At 45.3% G+C, this 21,798-nt stretch overlaps 1 protein-coding gene across 1 annotated transcript in view; it reads left to right on the top strand.

Annotated features, from left to right (window-relative positions):
• The window catches only part of LOC134970066 (cathepsin W-like), a 224,942-nt gene that overhangs the window by 36,731 nt on the left and 166,413 nt on the right, over positions 1-21,798 (top strand). Inside the window, exons 5-6 of the mRNA XM_063946161.1 lie at positions 2,137-2,230; positions 2,794-2,874. Coding sequence (XP_063802231.1) covers positions 2,137-2,230; positions 2,794-2,874 — 175 coding nt within the window. The remainder of the gene's footprint in view (positions 1-2,136; positions 2,231-2,793; positions 2,875-21,798) is intronic.

Genomic DNA, 21,798 nt, shown 5'->3' with positions numbered 1-21,798 from the left:
GTGACATTTAACCTTGTGATAAGATCGGGGTAATTAGCTTGACCGATGGGTCAGCTGTGCAGTGTCTAGATCAGTGGTTCCCAAACTTTTTTGAATCACGGCGTCCTAGAGTATCAGAATTTTTTTCACAGCACCCCTAGGCCAAAAGTTTCTAATTGAGAAATGTAGGAACAAATTTTAAATTAAGAAAATTGTGTTTAATTTATATGCCACCAGCACTAGTTTTGCCTATTACATGGACCATAAATAATTTGAATTGGTCCTAGACCACCAATCCAAGGCACCCCTGCAGGTCTCCCGAGGCACCCCAGGGTGCCACGGCACACAGTTTGAGAACCACTGGTCTAGATGCTTAATCAGAGCCTACATACAGCTTTTCTGGCTAAACAAAGAAAGTTGTGTTTTACTGGTATTAGCATTCAGGAAAAATAAAACGACTAGTCCCTATGCAGGGTAATATCTCACTCTTTGAACCCTGACTGACAAAGCAGCTAGTCTACAGATGGGTCCGGTATGTAAACCAGAGTGGGATCTGGGGGCTTTGGTCGGGATTCCAGCCAGTGGAATTTTGCCTGCTGTCGGGATTCCGGCGTCGGTCTCCTGACTGCCGGGATCCCGACACCCAGTAATTTAACTGTATCCCCTACATATGTAACACAGTCTCTTGTGCTTCCTGCAGGTATGAACATGGTCTCCTGACCTGGCTTTGCAAATATATCACAGGGGGTCATTCAGATCTGATCACTGGGCTGCTAATTTTGCTGTCCTGCATTCACAAACGGCCTCTTCCTGTCAATCACCTTGCGAACGCTCGTGCAATTAGATTTTTCACACCATCCTGTCGCTGGCTGGTGATGCCCTTTGTTGTTGTCTGAAGCGCGTGCGCATTGCGGTGCATACGCATGCGCTGTTAGTACCTGATCGCCCGCTGTGCGAAAACGTGCAGCAGCGATCAGATCCGAATGTCCTCCACAGTCCAATACATTCACAGAGCCTGGTAGTCCATCTTGCCACACGCAGGTCTGGATTGGCCTCCTGGTAACTATGATCTTTTAGGCTTCCACAGTCCCACGTGGACTGCCTCCACAGAGATGACTGACTGGACTCTCGCACAGCAGCAGCAGTAAGGATGGTCATTGACCATTGATGATTATAAATCATCGACGGTTGATGATCGTTGTCAAATAGTTTTGCCATCGATTGCAGAGAACCAGTGATTTGCCACCATTGATGGTAGAAACACCACAGTGGTTCCCTACCCCCTGCTTAATGCCAGGTACAGAGCATAGCTCTGCTCCCAACAGACCCGCTAAACCCTGCCCCCAGGCTCTGATTGTCTGGCGGCTTACTAATCCATTGCACAGGGATGACCATCGGTGGTTAAAACTATTGATGGCTTACCTGTGAATGGTTTTATACCATTCATGTTAACCAACAATGGTACCATAGATGGTGACCATTGATGATTAACGAACTAATGGCCATTCCTGAGCAGCAGTGAGCCTCTAGATGTGGTCACACCTTCTTTTTATTCCTTGTGTGGGTGGATCCCTCCATCATCTCACCAGCTGATCACTCTATCCGTGGGTCTGGGGCTCCAGGTCGACAACAAAAAGGTCGACACACCTTAGGTCGACATGGACAAATGGTCAACATGAACAAGGTCGACATGGAAAAAGGTCGACATGAGTTTTTTATGTTTTTTTGGTCTTGTTTTCTTCGTAGAGTGACCGGGAACCCCAATTATTGCACCGTGTCCCCTCACATGGCTCGCCATGCTTCGGGCAAGGATCCTCGCTTCGCTCAGCACAGATTACCGTTCCAATCGTAGTCCACATGGATCGTTAAGTATGAAAAGGTTCCAAAAAAGAAAAATATCGTGAAAAACTCATGGCGACCTTTTGTCCATGTCGACCTTTTGTCCATGTCGACCTAAGGTGTGTCGACCAATTGGTGTTGACCTAAGGTGTGTCGACCTTTTTGTTGTCGACCTGGAGTCCGGATACCCTGTCCATATCACTTGCTCATCAGCACCATCTTTGGTACTACAACCTAGAAGCATAATATACATTGTAACCTATAAACTTAATATACATTAATAAATAAGTAATATCTTAATCTCCTATATTTTTCTAGGGAAAATGCGGTTCATGTTGGGCTTTTGCTTCTGTTGGTAACATTGAGGCACAATATGCCATTCATGGAAAGCCAATGAATTTATCCGTGCAACGTAAGTTCCGCGTATTGTATATTATTATAAACTAACATATACTGTATACTTCATTAGTCATCACAGACCATATTTAGCATAAAGCACGTAATGGCTGATCCGTAGCTGTACGCAAGTCGCTGTCAGTATGGCCGTACTGCCTTCACAGAAATAATTGTGCACTCTCTGATTTGCTCCCATAACAATAAAAACTAATGAAAGACTTTTGAATTTATAAAGATTAGTAGAAGGAAACACTGATGTGATCCTTTCCCATTTATTTCAGTAGGATTTCTATAACTAAGACAAATGATGGAAATCCCATTGCATTTAATGGGAAATTATTTTATATTTTTAAAAGTGCTGGAGAAATCAAGTATTTTAACTAAATGGAAATGAGAACAATGTAATTTTCAGGAATTGCTGGTTAGTGGGCTACAGATATCTACCAATTAATTCAGATTTTTTTTTTGAGTAATTTAATAAAAAGAGGAGTAAATCAGGCTTGCGGTTTCAGCACTCTGTAACACTGATTTCTCCTATCACTGCAGCATTTGTATTCACTCTTTCATTTATTTTTCAAGAGGTTTTAGACTGTGGACGCTGTGGTACTGGCTGCAATGGTGGATATGCATGGGATGCCTATGTGACTGTACTAAATGAAGGTATGATATACCCTCTTTATAAAGAATGTAAAACTGGGACTAACCTCTTGTGCAAAGCAGGGCAGAATCACGTTTCTGAGAGGGTTATTTATATAATAATTGTAAAAGATCTCTCCTGTACTGCTCAATGCACACCAGGAATGTGCAGTCAGGGGAGGCAGAGCCTCCCTTTCATACTCTCTGTCAAACTTCTGTGATTTTATATGAAAATGATTAAAATAATACAAATAAAATATTTGTGGAGATTCCTGGAGCTGCAGGGATAGGAGAGGTGCTCTGCCTCGGTTTTACAGTCAGACACTGCTTTGCAGAGCTGGGGTCAGAACCACACCACAGGCAGTAAAGCTGCACAGAAAGACAGCTAATAGAGTCATGCCTCTGAATGTGGGGGTGTGCCTTGTGCACTTGGATGTGTCATGTGACCAGGAAGTGCACTGTAGTCAGAGCTCAGTCAGCAGCAGCAAGAGAAGACAGGGATGCAGATAGGAGACTCAATGGACACTGTAGCTTAGTGTAGTGAGGGGAGAGTTACACTGAGTAGGGGGTGAGACAGGCTCCTAGCTTTCTGACACATCCCCATGTGTGCCTCTTCAGCCATTCAGCTCACCATACTTCACTGGTGCGCACGCATTATTAGAAACCTGGGTGCACACTGCAATTACTCCCACTGCAAGGGAGACAAACAGACCTAGAGAGGAGGACTGGCCACTGGGAATTTGGTAAGTATGGGAGCCAGGGGCATGGGGGTGGGACAGAGCAATGGTATGCAAATATATTTGCACCCCCTGCATTGAAGCATGGTTTGTCCAGATGAAAAGTTTTTTGTTTTTTTTTTAGCTGCTAGGGGTGTGATAGAGGATCCTGGAGGTAGGGATGATGGCGGTCACATGACTAACACCGGCATCCCAACAATGAGAATATCTACAGGGGACGGTGTAATTATTTTACCCCTACCCTAACCCTAAACCACCTGGGGTGGCGGCTAGAGCTAAGATAGTGGGGATGGAGGCTAGGGCTAAGTCACCGGGGGTGGCAACTAGGGCTAAAACTGGGGGAGGTGGTGGCTACGGCTATTTCCCCCCTCTAGTGCCTTGCCTTAACCCTAACCATCACCCTGATACTTACCTTCGGGATAACGGCAATCGGTGTTCCGGCACCGGGTTTCCGAATGGTGTTGGGATTCCGGCTCCAGTCACATGACCGCCAGCATCCTAACTGCCGGGATGCTGACCGCATCCCACTGCTAGACGTGTACAGCACATGCATACAGCTTATTGCCAGCAGACATTACATACCCACACACCCATGTATTAACTCTGTGTTTTGCTTGCACATTAGGAAGCATTACTAAAGCTTAAAAAGCTTCTCTAATACAGCAGACAGGGACAGTCATTCTCCTTCTTCTGTAAGAAATAATAGAAATGTCTAATACATGCCATAAAGGCATAATATATCTCTGAGTAATGAAGAAAGCATCAGTTGTTCTTTCAAAATCAGCCAATCACAAGTATTTCACTAGAACTGGTGACATCAATATAAACAGTGCATTTGCACCTGCCCCTGACCACCTCCAAATAATACTTTGTTCCAGCCAGTGTGTGTTCACAACTTGAACACTCTTACTGCTCGTGGCTTACGTCATAATAGCACTGTCCCACCTAAGTAGGTGTCAGTGGCAAAATCACACACATCTACATGCAGAGCCGACCCTAATCAATTTGGTGCCCCTTAGCAGATTATGCCAGGCTCTCCCCTTACAGCACACTGCTGCAAGTAAAGTAAAAAGGGACAGGTTTTAAGGGGTCAGTCCCTTATATCCCTACCTTAGAAGTCATTCTGTTGTATATGACACACTCTTACCTCACAGCACAGAACCCCAGGCTCTCCCCTCACAGCACCCCTCTCCCCTCATTGCGCTGTACCCCTCACCAATGACAGCAAAGCACCCCTCATCCAGCACAGCACACCTCACCCAGGCCAGCACCTCTCAAGCAGCACAGCACAGATCACAGCAGCAGCACTCATCACTTTGTTATCAGGGGGACATCACTAGCGTTATCATGGGGACATCAGAGGGCACATCACTAGCATCATCATGGGACATCACAGGCTACATCACTAGCGTCATCAGGGAGGGCATTTCCAGCAGACCGCGGGCTCTGTCAAAAATGTAAACGCACTGGGCTGGGTGAATACACCCAGCAGGCTGTCAGTGATTAGACAGCTGATGGGTGCCAGCTGCAGCACACGCCTATGTCTCCTGTCCTGCAGATCCATCATGACACACGTGTGTATGATGTCACACATGCAGAGAGAGGAGCACAGAGCAAAACATGAGATCTTCCAGTGTACTTTATTACAGTATTTTTTAGAGATGTGCGGTAGGCACTTTTCGTGTTTTGGCTTTGGTTCTGGTTCCATCCTCGTGTTTTGGATCTGGACTGGTTTTGCCAAAACCACCCTTTCTGGGTTTTTTTTGGAGCTGGATGATTTTTGAAAAAAAAACATATGAACAGCTAAAATCACAGAATTTGGAGGTAATATTGATCCTACGGTATTAATATAGCCTCAATAACATTAATTTCTACTCATTTCCAGTCTATCCTGAACACCTCACACCTCACAATATTGCTTTTAGGCCTAAAAGTTGCACTGAGGTAACTGTATGACTAAGCTAAGCGACACAAGTGTGCGGCACAAACACCTGGCCCATCTAGGAGTGGCACTGCAGTTGCAGACAGGATGGCACTTAAAAAAACTAGGCCTCAAACAGCACATCATGCAAAAAAGAAAAAGAGGTGCAATGAGATAGCTGTATGACTAAGTTAAGCAACACAAGTGTGCGGCACAAACACCTGACCTATCTAGCAGTGGCACTGCAGTGGCAGACAGGATAGCACTTAAAAAAACTAGGCCCCAAACAGCACATCATTCAAAGAAATAAACCAGGTAAAGGTGGTGCCGTGGTGGTGCAGGATTGGTGTAAGTATAATGCCAAAATTCTTAGACAACTAGCTGATTCAGCAGTTTACTTGAAATGTAATGTCAATGCGATGTTTCGCATCAAAAGACTAGTGGATGACACTATCAACCTGGCTTTAACGTGTGGATGGTTGGACCAAAAAATAGCAAGTTATCAGACCGTTGAGAATCCGGTATGTCCAATCATCTACACGTTACCCAAGATACACAAATCAATGGTTGACCCCCTTGGTTGACCGATCGACAATGGGTTCAGTGTTACAGTCACTGGCAAGGTTTATTGATTCATTTCTACAACCTTTGGTTATTTCAATTCCCAGTTACATCAGAGATACTCCAGATTTTCTGGATAAGATTGGTTCTCTTGGTATAATACCTGATGAAGCTTGGTTGACAACCATGGACATTCAGTCCCTATAATCCCGCATACGGAGGGACTGTCAGCCATGCACGATGCACTAGTTACAGGTCAACATACTGGTCCTCCCATTGAATTTTTACTCGAGCTTGCTGGTTTGGTACTGAAACAGAATAATTTTTCATATGGTAAGGACTTTTATGTCCAGTGTAGTGGTACTGTGATGGGGTCTAATTTGGCCCCAGCATATGCACAAATACGAGTCTGACAATATAGTGCAACATTTTGGGCAAAAGTGCTTATACTTTGGTCGCTATATTGACTATGTTTTTGTTATTTGGTTAGGGACCGATATTGAATTTCATGGGATGGTTGCATACCTCAAAAATGTAAACAGCCCTATCCGTTTTACTTACCATATTGACCATGATGAAGTCAATTTTTTAGATGTGACTATTTTTCAACGAAGTGGAAGACTTGCCTCAGCTCTTTTTAGAAAAGAGACTGATCGAAACACGCTTCTACATGCCTCCAGGCACCACCCTGCACATCTTAAAGAAAGCTTGCTGATTTCGCAATTTATGCATGTGTTATGCAATAACACCATTGGTGAAGCGACTGAATTACAAATTAGCGAGATGGTTGAGAGATTCCAAGACCGTGGATATTTGGTACAAACCATCAGAAGATGCCTTAAAAAAGCACGGTACAGGCACTCCCACACGGACAGTGGACGTAACTCTAACAAAGTGGCTAATCGTATGATTTTCACTTCCACATATGATGTGGCCTCACCCTAGTCTGAAAAGGTGTTATGCAAGCATTGGCCTATCAATGCTACTGATCCAACGTTTAAAGGGTTGAACCAGCAGCCTCCGTAATGTGCATACAGACGTGGAAAAAAATCGACGACAAATGCTGATGCGTCCAACACTGCAACCGACAGCGACAACAGATATTTGCTTACAAAGTGCCAAGAATGGCTGCTACCGGTGCCCTAATTGCACTACATGCAGGTCCTGAATAGTTTGACAGAGTTTTGCTCACCCTCATAGTGGGCAACAAATCAAGATCCGACACAGATTGCATTGTACTATGGATCATGTGATCTACATCTTTGTGTGCCCGTGTGGCTATTACTATGTGGGGATGACCACAAGGAACTTCCGCGATAGGATGGCCAACCATCGCACATCCATACGTGCAGCACTGGTTACAAAAGTGTCTGATAAGCAGTTGCTCTGCATTTTGCATTGAGGGAACACTCAATTTCTAGTATAAAATGTATGTTGATTGATCACATACCAAAATTGTCATGGGTGGTGACCGTGAGAGGCTTTTAAGGCAACGTGAAGTCAAATGGATATATGAGCTTGACACCTTGGCCCCACGTGGGTTGAATGAGGCTAATCCATTTAACATTTTTTTTAGGATAGGGCTCTATTGTTACAATAAAACTCTATTAGATAATCAATTATATTGATTTTAGGATATATGGTTGTATTCCATTGTAGTCATGTGTTTTGTATGTAATTGCTGTATTGTTTTATGTTTAATGTTGGTGTTTATATGGACCCATAGACCCCTGTTTAGTAGAGACCAAGCTATTATGACCTCACTCCAATTAGTTTGGATGGTAGTTTGTGTGGGTATCGCTAATAAACTTCATCTACTAATTATTAGATTTGACATATTATTATTTAGTATTATAATTATTATTGTTGGGTGTACTTTATTTATCCAACATTGATCTGGCTGGTAGGTAATTGTATACAGCGTGGAATATTGTTCCACGTTTAGTTGTAGTCTTAGTTTGATTGCCTAGCAGCGGCTGGTCACCGCTGGTCGGTTTCCCTATAGCCGCCTGACGCACTTCCGGTCACGTGGGTGCGTTCCACCTAAGGTGGAACACGTCACTTCCGTTTTCGCGGCTAAATGTTGCGGCCTTGTTTTATATGTTTATTATGTTTTTGTAAGTGCTTGATAGTTATAGTAGCTTTTCTACATGCACTAAGATTCCTGTACATGTATATGAGTGACGTAGCATGTTGCTATAGTGTGCTTCTTTATGGGTTTTTGTTCAACTTCTTATTTGCAATTGGAGGGGAGTGGCTTGTGGCAGGTCTCTGCTATAAAGGTGGTCCATGGGTTAGTGTGCATTATGGGCTGCTGGGTGAAGACCTGTTCTGTGTTGTCTGTCTTGACAAAGGCTCAGATGGAGCCGAAACGTCGACATACTGCTGACATGCTGTCATATATTGCTGCTTAATCTCAATTGGAGATGCACCTGTGAGGTACAATACAGTAGAGATGAGCGGGTTCGGTTCCTCGGAATCCGAACCCGCCCGAACTTCATGGTTTTTTTCACGGGTCCGAGCGACTCGGATCTTCCCGCCTTGCTCGGTTAACCCGAGCGCGCCCGAACGTCATCATGACGCTGTCGGATTCTCGCGAGGCTCGGATTCTATCGCGAGACTCGGATTCTATATAAGGAGCCGCGCGTCGCCGCCATTTTCACTTGTGCATTGAGATTGATAGGGAGAGGACGTGTCTGGCGTCCTCTCCATTAGAATAGAGATAGATTAGATAGAGAGAGAGAGATTGTGCAGAGTCGCAGACAGAGTTAGTTTACCACAGTCAGTGACCAGTGCAGTTGCTAGTTAACTTTTATTTAATATAATATATCCGTTCACTTCTCTCTGCTATATCCGTTCTCTGCCTGAAAAAAAAAACGATACACAGCACAGTCAGTCACACAGTGTGACTCAGTCTGTGTGCACTCAGCTCAGCCCAGTGTGCTGCACAGTCATCAATGTATAAATTAAAAGCTTATAATTAATTGTGGGGGAGACTGGGGAGCACTGCAGGTTGTTAGCAGGAGCCAGGAGTACAATTATATTAATTAACAGTGCACACTTTTGCTGCAGGAGTGGTGACCAGTGCCTGACCACCAGTATAGTATTGTTGTATACTACTAATATCTCTTTAAATATCAACCAGTCTATATTAGCAGCAGACACAGTACAGTGCGGTAGTTCACGGCTGTGGCTACCTCTGTGTCGGCACACGGCAGGCAGTCCGTCCGACCAGAATTGTATTATTTATTATTATATACCTACCACCTAACCGTGGTTTTTTTTTCATTCTTTATACCGTCATAGTGTCATCCTAATTGTTACGAGTATACTACTATCTCTTTATCAACCAGTGTACAGTGCGGTAGTTCACGGCTGTGGCTACCTCTGTGTCGGCACACGGCAGGCAGTCCGTCCGACCAGAATTGTATTATTTATTATTATATACCTACCACCTAACCGTGGTTTTTTTTTTCATTCTTTATACCGTCATAGTGTCATCCTAATTGTTACGAGTATACTACTATCTCTTTATCAACCAGTGTACAGTGCGGTAGTTCACGGCTGTGGCTACCTCTGTGTCGGCACACGGCAGGCAGTCCGTCCGACCAGAATTGTATTATTTATTATTATATACCTACCACCTAACCGTGGTTTTTTTTTTTCATTCTTTATACCGTCATAGTGTCATCCTAATTGTTACGAGTATACTACTATCTCTTTATCAACCAGTGTACAGTGCGGTAGTTCACGGCTGTGGCTACCTCTGTGTCGGCACACGGCAGGCAGTCCGTCCGACCAGAATTGTATTATTTATTATTATATACCTACCACCTAACCGTGGTTTTTTTTTCATTCTTTATACCGTCATAGTGTCATCCTAATTGTTACGAGTATACTACTATCTCTTTATCAACCAGTGTACAGTGCGGTAGTTCACGGCTGTGGCTACCTCTGTGTCGGCAGTCGGCAGGCAGTCCGTCCATCCATAATTGTATTATTATTATAATATATACCACCTAACCGTGGTTTTTTTTTCATTCTTTATACCGTCGTCATAGTGTCATACTAGTTGTTACGAGTATACTACTATCTCTTTATCAACCAGTGTACAGTGCGGTAGTTCACGGCTGTGGCTACCTCTGTGTCGGCAGTCGGCAGGCAGTCCGTCCATCCATAATTGTATTATTATTATAATATATACCACCTAACCGTGGTTTTTTTTTCATTCTTTATACCGTCGTCATAGTGTCATACTAGTTGTTACGAGTATACTACTATCTCTTTATCAACCAGTGTACAGTGCGGTAGTTCACGGCTGTGGCTACCTCTGTGTCGGCAGTCGGCAGGCAGTCCGTCCATCCATAATTGTATTATTATTATAATATATACCACCTAACCGTGGTTTTTTTTTCATTCTTTATACCGTCGTCATAGTGTCATACTAGTTGTTACGAGTATACTACTATCTCTTTATCAACCAGTGTACAGTGCGGTAGTTCACGGCTGTGGCTACCTCTGTGTCGGCAGTCGGCAGGCAGTCCGTCCATCCATAATTGTATTATTATTATAATATATACCACCTAACCGTGGTTTTTTTTCCATTCTTTATACCGTCGTCATAGTGTCATACTAGTTGTTACGAGTATACTACTATCTCTTTATCAACCAGTGTACAGTGCGGTAGTTCACGGCTGTGGCTACCTCTGTGTCGGCAGTCGGCAGGCAGTCCGTCCATCCATAATTGTATTATTATTATAATATATACCACCTAACCGTGGTTTTTTTATACCACCTAACCGTGGCAGTCCGTCCATAATTGTATACTAGTATCCAATCCATCCATCTCCATTGTTTACCTGAGGTGCCTTTTAGTTCTGCCTATAAAATATGGAGAACAAAAAAGTTGAGGTTCCAAAATTAGGGAAAGATCAAGATCCACTTCCACCTCGTGCTGAAGCTGCTGCCACTAGTCATGGCCGAGACGATGAAATGCCAGCAACGTCGTCTGCCAAGGCCGATGCCCAATGTCATAGTACAGAGCATGTCAAATCCAAAACACCAAATATCAGAAAAAAAAGGACTCCAAAACCTAAAATAAAATTGTCGGAGGAGAAGCGTAAACTTGCCAATATGCCATTTACCACACGGAGTGGCAAGGAACGGCTGAGGCCCTGGCCTATGTTCATGGCTAGTGGTTCAGCTTCACATGAGGATGGAAGCACTCAGCCTCTCGCTAGAAAACTGAAAAGACTCAAGCTGGCAAAAGCACCGCAAAGAACTGTGCGTTCTTTGAAATCCCAAATCCACAAGGAGAGTCCAATTGTGTCGTTTGCGATGCCTGACCTTCCCAACACTGGACGTGAAGAGCATGCGCCTTCCACTATTTGCATGCCCCCTGCAAGTGCTGGAAGGAGCACCCGCAGTCCAGTTCCTGATAGTCAGATTGAAGATGTCAGTGTTGAAGTACACCAGGATGAGGAGGATATGGGTGTTGCTGGCGCTGGGGAGGAAATTGACCAGGAGGATTCTGATGGTGAGGTGGTTTGTTTAAGTCAGGCACCCGGGGAGACACCTGTTGTCCGTGGGAGGAATATGGCCGTTGACATGCCAGGTGAAAATACCAAAAAAATCAGCTCTTCGGTGTGGAGGTATTTCACCAGAAATGCGGACAACAGGTGTCAAGCCGTGTGTTCCCTTTGTCAAGCTGTAATAAGTAGGGGTAAGGACGTTAACCACCTCGGAACATCCTCCCTTATACGTCACCTGCAGCGCATTCATAATAAGTCAGTGACAAGTTCAAAAACTTTGGGTGACAGCGGAAGCAGTCCACTGACCAGTAAATCCCTTCCTCTTGTAACCAAGCTCACGCAAACCACCCCACCAACTCCCTCAGTGTCAATTTCCTCCTTCCCCAGGAATGCCAATAGTCCTGCAGGCCATGTCACTGGCAAGTCTGACGAGTCCTTTCCTGCCTGGGATTCCTCCGATGCATCCTTGCGTGTAACGCCTACTGCTGCTGGCGCTGCTGTTGTTGCCGCTGGGAGTCGATGGTCATCCCAGAGGGGAAGTCGTAAGCCCACTTGTACTACTTCCAGTAAGCAATTGACTGTTCAACAGTCCTTTGCGAGGAAGATGAAATATCACAGCAGTCATCCTACTGCAAAGCGGATAACTGAGTCCTTGACAACTATGTTGGTGTTAGACGTGCGTCCGGTATCCGCCGTTAGTTCACAGGGAACTAGACAATTTATTGAGGCAGTGTGCCCCCGTTACCAAATACCATCTAGGTTCCACTTCTCTAGGCAGGCGATACCGAGAATGTACACGGACGTCAGAAAAAGACTCACCAGTGTCCTAAAAAATGCAGTTGTACCCAATGTCCACTTAACCACGGACATGTGGACAAGTGGAGCAGGGCAGGGTCAGGACTATATGACTGTGACAGCCCACTGGGTAGATGTATGGACTCCCGCCGCAAGAACAGCAGCGGCGGCACCAGTAGCAGCATCTCGCAAACGCAACTCTTTCCTAGGCAGGCTACGCTTTGTATCACCGCTTTCCAGAATACACACACAGCTGAAAACCTCTTACGGCAACTGAGGAAGATCATCGCGGAATGGCTTACCCCAATTGGACTCTCCTGTGGATTTGTGGCATCGGACAACGCCAGCAATATTGTGTGTGCATTAAATATGGGCAAATTCCAGCACGTCCCATGTTTTGCACATACCTTGAATTTGGTGGTGCAGAATTTTTTAAAAAACGACAGGGGCGTGCAAGAGATGCTGTCGGTGGCCAGAAAAATTGCGGGACACTTTCGGCGTACAGGCACCACGTACAGAAGACTGGAGCACCACCAAAAACTACTGAACCTGCCCTGCCATCATCTGAAGCAAGAAGTGGTAACGAGGTGGAATTCAACCCTCTATATGCTTCAGAGGTTGGAGGAGCAGCAAAAGGCCATTCAAGCCTATACAATTGAGCACGATATAGGAGATGGAATGCACCTGTCTCAAGTGCAGTGGAGAATGATTTCAACGTTGTGCAAGGTTCTGATGCCCTTTGAACTTGCCACACGTGAAGTCAGTTCAGACACTGCCAGCCTGAGTCAGGTCATTCCCCTCATCAGGCTTTTGCAGAAGAAGCTGGAGGCATTGAAGAAGGAGCTAACACGGAGCGATTCCGCTAGGCATGTGGGACTTGTGGATGCAGCCCTTAATTCGCTTAACAAGGATTCACGGGTGGTCAATCTGTTGAAATCAGAGCACTACATTTTGGCCACCGTGCTCGATCCTAGATTTAAAGCCTACCTTGGATCTCTCTTTCCGGCAGACACAGGTCTGCTGGGGTTGAAAGACCTGCTGGTGACAAAATTGTCAAGTCAAGCGGAACGCGACCTGTCAACATCTCCTCCTTCACATTCTCCCGCAACTGGGGGTGCGAGGAAAAGGCTCAGAATTCCGAGCCCACCCGCTGGCGGTGATGCAGGGCAGTCTGGAGCGACTGCTGATGCTGACATCTGGTCCGGACTGAAGGACCTGACAACGATTACGGACATGTCGTCTACTGTCACTGCATATGATTCTCTCAACATTGATAGAATGGTGGAGGATTATATGAGTGACCGCATCCAAGTAGGCACGTCACACAGTCCGTACTTATACTGGCAGGAAAAAGAGGCAATTTGGAGGCCCTTGCACAAACTGGCTTTATTCTACCTAAGTTGCCCTCCCACAAGTGTGTACTCCGAAAGAGTGTTTAGTGCCGCCGCTCACCTTGTCAGCAATCGGCGTACGAGGTTACATCCAGAAAATGTGGAGAAGATGATGTTCATTAAAATGAATTATAATCAATTCCTCCGCGGAGACATTGACCAGCAGCAATTGCCTCCACAAAGTACACAGGGAGCTGAGATGGTGGATTCCAGTGGGGACGAATTGATAATCTGTGAGGAGGGGGATGTACACGGTGATATATCGGAGGGTGAAGATGAGGTGGACATCTTGCCTCTGTAGAGCCAGTTTGTGCAAGGAGAGATTAATTGCTTCTTTTTTGGGGGGGGTCCAAACCAACCCGTCATATCAGTCACAGTCGTGTGGCAGACCCTGTCACTGAAATGATGGGTTGGTTAAAGTGTGCATGTCCTGTTTTGTTTATACAACATAAGGGTGGGTGGGAGGGCCCAAGGATAATTCCATCTTGCACCTCTTTTTTCTTTTCTTTTTCTTTGCATCATGTGCTGATTGGGGAGGGTTTTTTGGAAGGGACATCCTGCGTGACACTGCAGTGCCACTCCTAGATGGGCCCGGTGTTTGTGTCGGCCACTAGGGTCGCTAATCTTACTCACACAGTCAGCTACCTCATTGCGCCTCTTTTTTTCTTTGCGTCATGTGCTGTTTGGGGAGGGTTTTTTGGAAGGGACATCCTGCGTGACACTGCAGTGCCACTCCTAGATGTGCCCGGTGTTTGTGTCGGCCACTAGGGTCGCTAATCTTACTCACACAGTCAGCTACCTCATTGCGCCTCTTTTTTTCTTTGCGTCATGTGCTGTTTGGGGAGGGTTTTTTGGAAGGGCCATCCTGCGTGACACTGCAGTGCCACTCCTAGATGGGCCCGGTGTTTGTGTCGGCCACTAGGGTCGCTTATCTTACTCACACAGCGACCTCGGTGCAAATTTTAGGACTAAAAATAATATTGTGAGGTGTGATGTGTTCAGAATAGGCTGAAAATGAGTGTAAATTATGTTTTTTGAGGTTAATAATACTTTGGGATCAAAATTACCCCCAAATTCTATGATTTAAGCTGTTTTTTAGGGTTTTTTGAAAAAAACACCCGAATCCAAAACACACCCGAATCCGACAAAAAAAATTCGGTGAGGTTTTGCCAAAACGCGGTCGAACCCAAAACACGGCCGCGGAACCGAACCCAAAACCAAAACACAAAACCCGAAAAATTTCCGGCGCTCATCTCTACAATACAGTTGTGCTCATAAGTTTACATACCCTAGCAGAATTTGTGATTCTCTGGCCATTTGTCAGAGAATATGAATGATAACTCACAAACTTTTCTTTCACTCATGGTTAGTGGTTGGGTGAAGCCATTTATTGTCAAACAACTGTGTTTACACTTTTTAAATCATAATGACAACAGAAACTACCCAAATGAACCTGAACAAAAGTTTACATACCCCAGTTAATAAAATCACAAATTCTGCTAGGGTATGTAAAGTTATGAGCACAACTGTACATATATATATAGCTTGATGTCAATACAAGTTTTCTGCTTCTAACCAGCCTCTTGAGTGCCTCTTTGTCCACTATTGGAGTTGTATATATATTAGAGATGAGCGGGTTCGGTTTCTCTGAATCCGAACCCGCCAGAACTTCATGGTTTTTTTCACGGGTCCGAGCAGACTCGGATCTTCCCGCCTTGCTCGGTTAACCCGAGCGCGCCCGAACGTCATCATGACGCTGTCGGATTCTCGCGAGACTCGGATTCTATATAAGGAGCCGCGCGTCGCCGCCATTTTCACACGTGCATTGAGATTGATAGGGAGAGGACGTGGCTGGCGTCCTCTCCATTTAGATTATAAGAGACTGAGAGAGATTTACTGGAGCTGACTAGGAGGAGTACTGTTACTGTAGAAGTGTAGAGATTGAGTGGAGAGAGTTTACTAGTGAGGACAGTGCAGTTTACTTTATAATCCGTTCTCTGCCTGAAAAAAGCGATACACAGCACACAGTGACTCAGTCACATACCATATCTGTGTGCACTGCTCAGGCTCAGGCCAGTGTGCTGCATCATCTATTATCTATATATAATATTATATATATCTGTCTGACTGCTCAGCTCACACAGCTTATAATTGTGGGGGAGACTGGGGAGCACTACTGCAGTGCCAGTTATAGGTTATAGCAGGAGCCAGGAGTACATAATATATTATATAGTGAGTGACCACCAGACACACAGTGCAGTTTATTTAATATATCCGTTCTCTGCCTGAAAAAAGCGATACACACAGTGACTCAGTCAGTCACATACCATATCTGTGTGCACTGCTCAGGCTCAGGCCAGTGTGCTGCATCATCTATTATCTATATATAATATTATATATATCTGTCTGACTGCTCAGCTCACACAGCTTATAATTGTGGGGGAGACTGGGGAGCACTACTGCAGTGCCAGTTATAGGTTATAGCAGGAGCCAGGAGTACATAATATATTATATAGTGAGTGACCACCAGACACACAGTGCAGTTTATTTAATATATCCGTTCTCTGCCTGAAAAAAGCGATACACACAGTGACTCAGTCAGTCACATACCATATCTGTGTGCACTGCTCAGGCTCAGGCCAGTGTGCTGCATCATCTATTATCTATATATAATATTATATATATCTGTCTGACTGCTCAGCTCACACAGCTTATAATTGTGGGGGAGACTGGGGAGCACTACTGCAGTGCCAGTTATAGGTTATAGCAGGAGCCAGGAGTACATAATATATTATATAGTGAGTGACCACCAGACACACAGTGCAGTTTATTTAATATATCCGTTCTCTGCCTGAAAAAAGCGATACACACAGTGACTCAGTCAGTCACATACCATATCTGTGTGCACTGCTCAGGCTCAGGCCAGTGTGCTGCATCATCTATTATCTATATATAATATTATATATATCTGTCTGACTGCTCAGCTCACACAGCTTATAATTGTGGGGGAGACTGGGGAGCACTACTGCAGTGCCAGTTATAGGTTATAGCAGGAGCCAGGAGTACATAATATATTATATAGTGAGTGACCACCAGACACACAGTGCAGTTTATTTAATATATCCGTTCTCTGCCTGAAAAAAGCGATACACACAGTGACTCAGTCAGTCACATACCATATCTGTGTGCACTGCTCAGGCTCAGGCCAGTGTGCTGCATCATCTATTATCTATATATAATATTATATATATCTGTCTGACTGCTCAGCTCACACAGCTTATAATTGTGGGGGAGACTGGGGAGCACTACTGCAGTGCCAGTTATAGGTTATAGCAGGAGCCAGGAGTACATAATATATTATATAGTGAGTGACCACCAGACACACAGTGCAGTTTATTTAATATATCCGTTCTCTGCCTGAAAAAAGCGATACACACAGTGACTCAGTCAGTCACATACCATATCTGTGTGCACTGTGCAGTGCACTGCTCAGGCTCAGGCCAGTGTGCTGCATCATCTATATATATTATATATCTGTCTGACTGCTCAGCTCACACAGCTTATAATTGTGGGGGAGACTGGGGAGCACTACTGCAGTGCCAGTTATAGGTTATAGCAGGAGCCAGGAGTACATATTATATTAAAATTAAACAGTGCACACTTTTGCTGCAGGAGTGCCACTGCCAGTGTGACTGACCAGTGACCTGACCACACTGACCACCAGTATAGTTAGTAGTATACTTATATTGTGATTGCCTGAAAAAGTTAAACACTCGTCGTGTGACTTCACTTGTGTGTTTTTTTTTTTTTTTATTCTATAAAAATAAAACTCATTCTGCTGACAGACAGTGTCCAGCAGGTCCGTCATTATATAATATATAATATATACCTGTCCGGCTGCAGTAGTGATATATATATATTTTTTATATCATTTATCATCCAGTCGCAGCAGACACAGTACGGTAGTTCACGGCTGTGGCTACCTCTGTGTCTCTGCACTCGGCAGGCAGTCCGTCCATAATTGTAATACCATCTAACCGTGGATTTTTTTCATTCTTCTTTATACATACATAGTTACATAGACATCTTCTCTTTATCAACCAGTCTATATTAGCTGCAGACACAGTACAGTACGGTAGTTCACGGCTGTGGCTACCTCTGTGTCTGCACTCGGCAGGCAGTCCGTCCATAATTGTATACCACCTAACCGTGGTTTTTTTTCATTCTTCTTTATACATACATAGTTACATAGACATCTTCTCTTTATCAACCAGTCTATATTAGCTGCAGACACAGTACAGTACGGTAGTTCACGGCTGTGGCTACCTCTGTGTCTGCACTCGGCAGGCAGTCCGTCCATAATTGTATACCACCTAACCGTGGATTTTTTTCATTCTTCTTTATACATACATAGTTACATAGACATCTTCTCTTTATCAACCAGTCTATATTAGCTGCAGACACAGTACAGTACGGTAGTTCACGGCTGTGGCTACCTCTGTGTCTGCACTCGGCAGGCAGTCCGTCCATAATTGTATACCACCTAACCGTGGATTTTTTTCATTCTTCTTTATACATACATAGTTACATAGACATCTTCTCTTTATCAACCAGCCTATATTAGCTGCAGACACAGTACAGTACGGTAGTTCACGGCTGTGGCTACCTCTGTGTCTGCACTCGGCAGGCAGTCCGTCCATAATTGTATACCACCTAACCGTGGATTTTTTTCAGTCTTCTTTATACATACATAGTTACATAGACATCTTCTCTTTATCAACCAGTCTATATTAGCTGCAGACACAGTACAGTACGGTAGTTCACGGCTGTGGCTACCTCTGTGTCTGCAGTCGGCAGGCAGTCCATAATTGTATACTAGTATCCATCTCCATTGTTTACCTGAGGTGCCTTTTAGTTGTGCCTATTAAAATATGGAGAACAAAAATGTTGAGGTTCCAAAATTAGGGAAAGATCAAGATCCACTTCCACCTCGTGCTGAAGCTGCTGCCACTAGTCATGGCCGAGACGATGAAATGCCAGTAACGTCGTCTGCCAAGGCCGATGCCCAATGTCATAGTACAGAGCACGTCAAATCCAAAACACCAAATATCAGAAAAAAAAGGACTCCAAAACCTAAAATAAAATTGTCGGAGGAGAAGCGTAAACTTGCCAATATGCCATTTACCACACGGAGTGGCAAGGAACGGCTGAGGCCCTGGCCTATGTTCATGGCTAGAGGGTCAGCTTCACATGAGGATGGAAGCACTCAGCCTCTCGCTAGAAAAATGAAAAGACTCAAGCTGGCAAAAGCAGCACAGCAAAGAACTGTGCATTCTTCGAAATCCCAAATCCACAAGGAGAGTCCAATTGTGTCGGTTGCGATGCCTGACCTTCCCAACACTGGACGTGAAGAGCATGCGCCTTCCACCATTTGCACGCCCCCTGCAAGTGCTGGAAGGAGCACCCGCAGTCCAGTTCCTGATAGTCAGATTGAAGATGTCAGTGTTGAAGTACACCAGGATGAGGAGGATATGGGTGTTGCTGGCGCTGGGGAGGAAATTGACCAGGAGGATTCTGATGGTGAGGTGGTTTGTTTAAGTCAGGCACCCGGGGAGACACCTGTTGTCCGTGGGAGGAATATGGCCGTTGACATGCCAGGTGAAAATACCAAAAAAATCAGCTCTTCGGTGTGGAGGTATTTCACCAGAAATGCGGACAACAGGTGTCAAGCCGTGTGTTCCCTTTGTCAAGCTGTAATAAGTAGGGGTAAGGACGTTAACCACCTCGGAACATCCTCCCTTATACGTCACCTGCAGCGCATTCATAATAAGTCAGTGACAAGTTCAAAAACTTTGGGTGACAGCGGAAGCAGTCCACTGACCAGTAAATCCCTTCCTCTTGTAACCAAGCTCACGCAAACCACCCCACCAACTCCCTCAGTGTCAATTTCCTCCTTCCCCAGGAATGCCAATAGTCCTGCAGGCCATGTCACTGGCAATTCTGACGAGTCCTCTCCTGCCTGGGATTCCTCCGATGCATCCTTGCGTGTAACGCCTACTGCTGCTGGCGCTGCTGTTGTTGCCGCTGGGAGTCAATGGTCATCCCAGAGGGGAAGTCGTAAGCCCACTTGTACTACTTCCACTAAGCAATTGACTGTTCAACAGTCCTTTGCGAGGAAGATGAAATATCACAGCAGTCATCCTACTGCAAAGCGGATAACTGAGGCCTTGACAACTATGTTGGTGTTAGACGTGCGTCCGGTATCCGCCGTTAGTTCACAGGGAACTAGACAATTTATTGAGGCAGTGTGCCCCCGTTACCAAATACCATCTAGGTTCCACTTCTCTAGGCAGGCGATACCGAGAATGTACACGGACGTCAGAAAAAGACTCACCAGTGTCCTAAAAAATGCAGTTGTACCCAATGTCCACTTAACCACGGACATGTGGACAAGTGGAGCAGGGCAGGGTCAGGACTATATGACTGTGACAGCCCACTGGGTAGATGTATGGACTCCCGCCGCAAGAACAGCAGCGGCGGCACCAGTAGCAGCATCTCGCAAACGCCAACTCTTTCCTAGGCAGGCTACGCTTTGTATCACCGCTTTCCAGAATACGCACACAGCTGAAAACCTCTTACGGCAACTGAGGAAGATCATCGCGGAATGGCTTACCCTAATTGGACTCTCCTGTGGATTTGTGGCATCGGACAACGCCAGCAATATTGTGTGTGCATTAAATATGGGCAAATTCCAGCACGTCCCATGTTTTGCACATACCTTGAATTTGGTGGTGCAGAATTTTTTAAAAAACGACAGGGGCGTGCAAGAGATGCTGTCGGTGGCCAGAAGAATTGCGGGACACTTTCGGCGTACAGGCACCACGTACAGAAGACTGGAGCACCACCAAAAACTACTGAACCTGCCCTGCCATCATCTGAAGCAAGAAGTGGTAACGAGGTGGAATTCAACCCTCTATATGCTTCAGAGGTTGGAGGAGCAGCAAAAGGCCATTCAAGCCTATACAATTGAGCACGATATAGTAGGTGGAATTCACCTGTCTCAAGCGCAGTGGAGAATGATTTCAACGTTGTGCAAGGTTCTGATGCCCTTTGAACTTGCCACACGTGAAGTCAGTTCAGACACTGCCAGCCTGAGTCAGGTCATTCCCCTCATCAGGCTTTTGCAGAAGAAGCTGGAGACATTGAAGGAGGAGCTAACACGGAGCGATTCCGCTAGGCATGTGGGACTTGTGGATGGAGCCCTTAATTCGCTTAACAAGGATTCACGGGTGGTCAATCTGTTGAAATCAGAGCACTACATTTTGGCCACCGTGCTCGATCCTAGATTTAAAGCCTACCTTGGATCTCTCTTTCCGGCAGACACAAGTCTGCTGGGGTTGAAAGACCTGCTGGTGACAAAATTGTCAAGTCAAGCGGAACGCGACCTGTCAACATCTCCTCCTTCACATTCTCCCGCAACTGGGGGTGCGAGGAAAAGGCTCAGAATTCCGAGCCCACCCGCTGGCGGTGATGCAGGGCAGTCTGGAGCGACTGCTGATGCTGACATCTGGTCCGGACTGAAGGACCTGACAACGATTACGGACATGTCGTCTACTGTCATTGCATATGATTCTCTCAACATTGATAGAATGGTGGAGGATTATATGAGTGACCGCATCCAAGTAGGCACGTCACACAGTCCGTACTTATACTGGCAGGAAAAAGAGGCAATTTGGAGGCCCTTGCACAAACTGGCTTTATTCTACCTAAGTTGCCCTCCCACAAGTGTGTACTCCGAAAGAGTGTTTAGTGCCGCCGCTCACCTTGTCAGCAATCGGCGTACGAGGTTACATCCAGAAAATGTGGAGAAGATGATGTTCATTAAAATGAATTATAATCAATTCCTCCGCGGAGACATTGACCAGCAGCAATTGCCTCCACAAAGTACACAGGGAGCTGAGATGGTGGATTCCAGTGGGGACGAATTGATAATCTGTGAGGAGGGGGATGTA

Source organism: Pseudophryne corroboree, chromosome 11 (assembly GCF_028390025.1).
Source record: "Pseudophryne corroboree isolate aPseCor3 chromosome 11, aPseCor3.hap2, whole genome shotgun sequence".
NCBI lineage: Eukaryota > Metazoa > Chordata > Amphibia > Anura > Myobatrachidae > Pseudophryne > Pseudophryne corroboree.
This window is presented reverse-complemented; position numbering and strand designations above follow the sequence as displayed.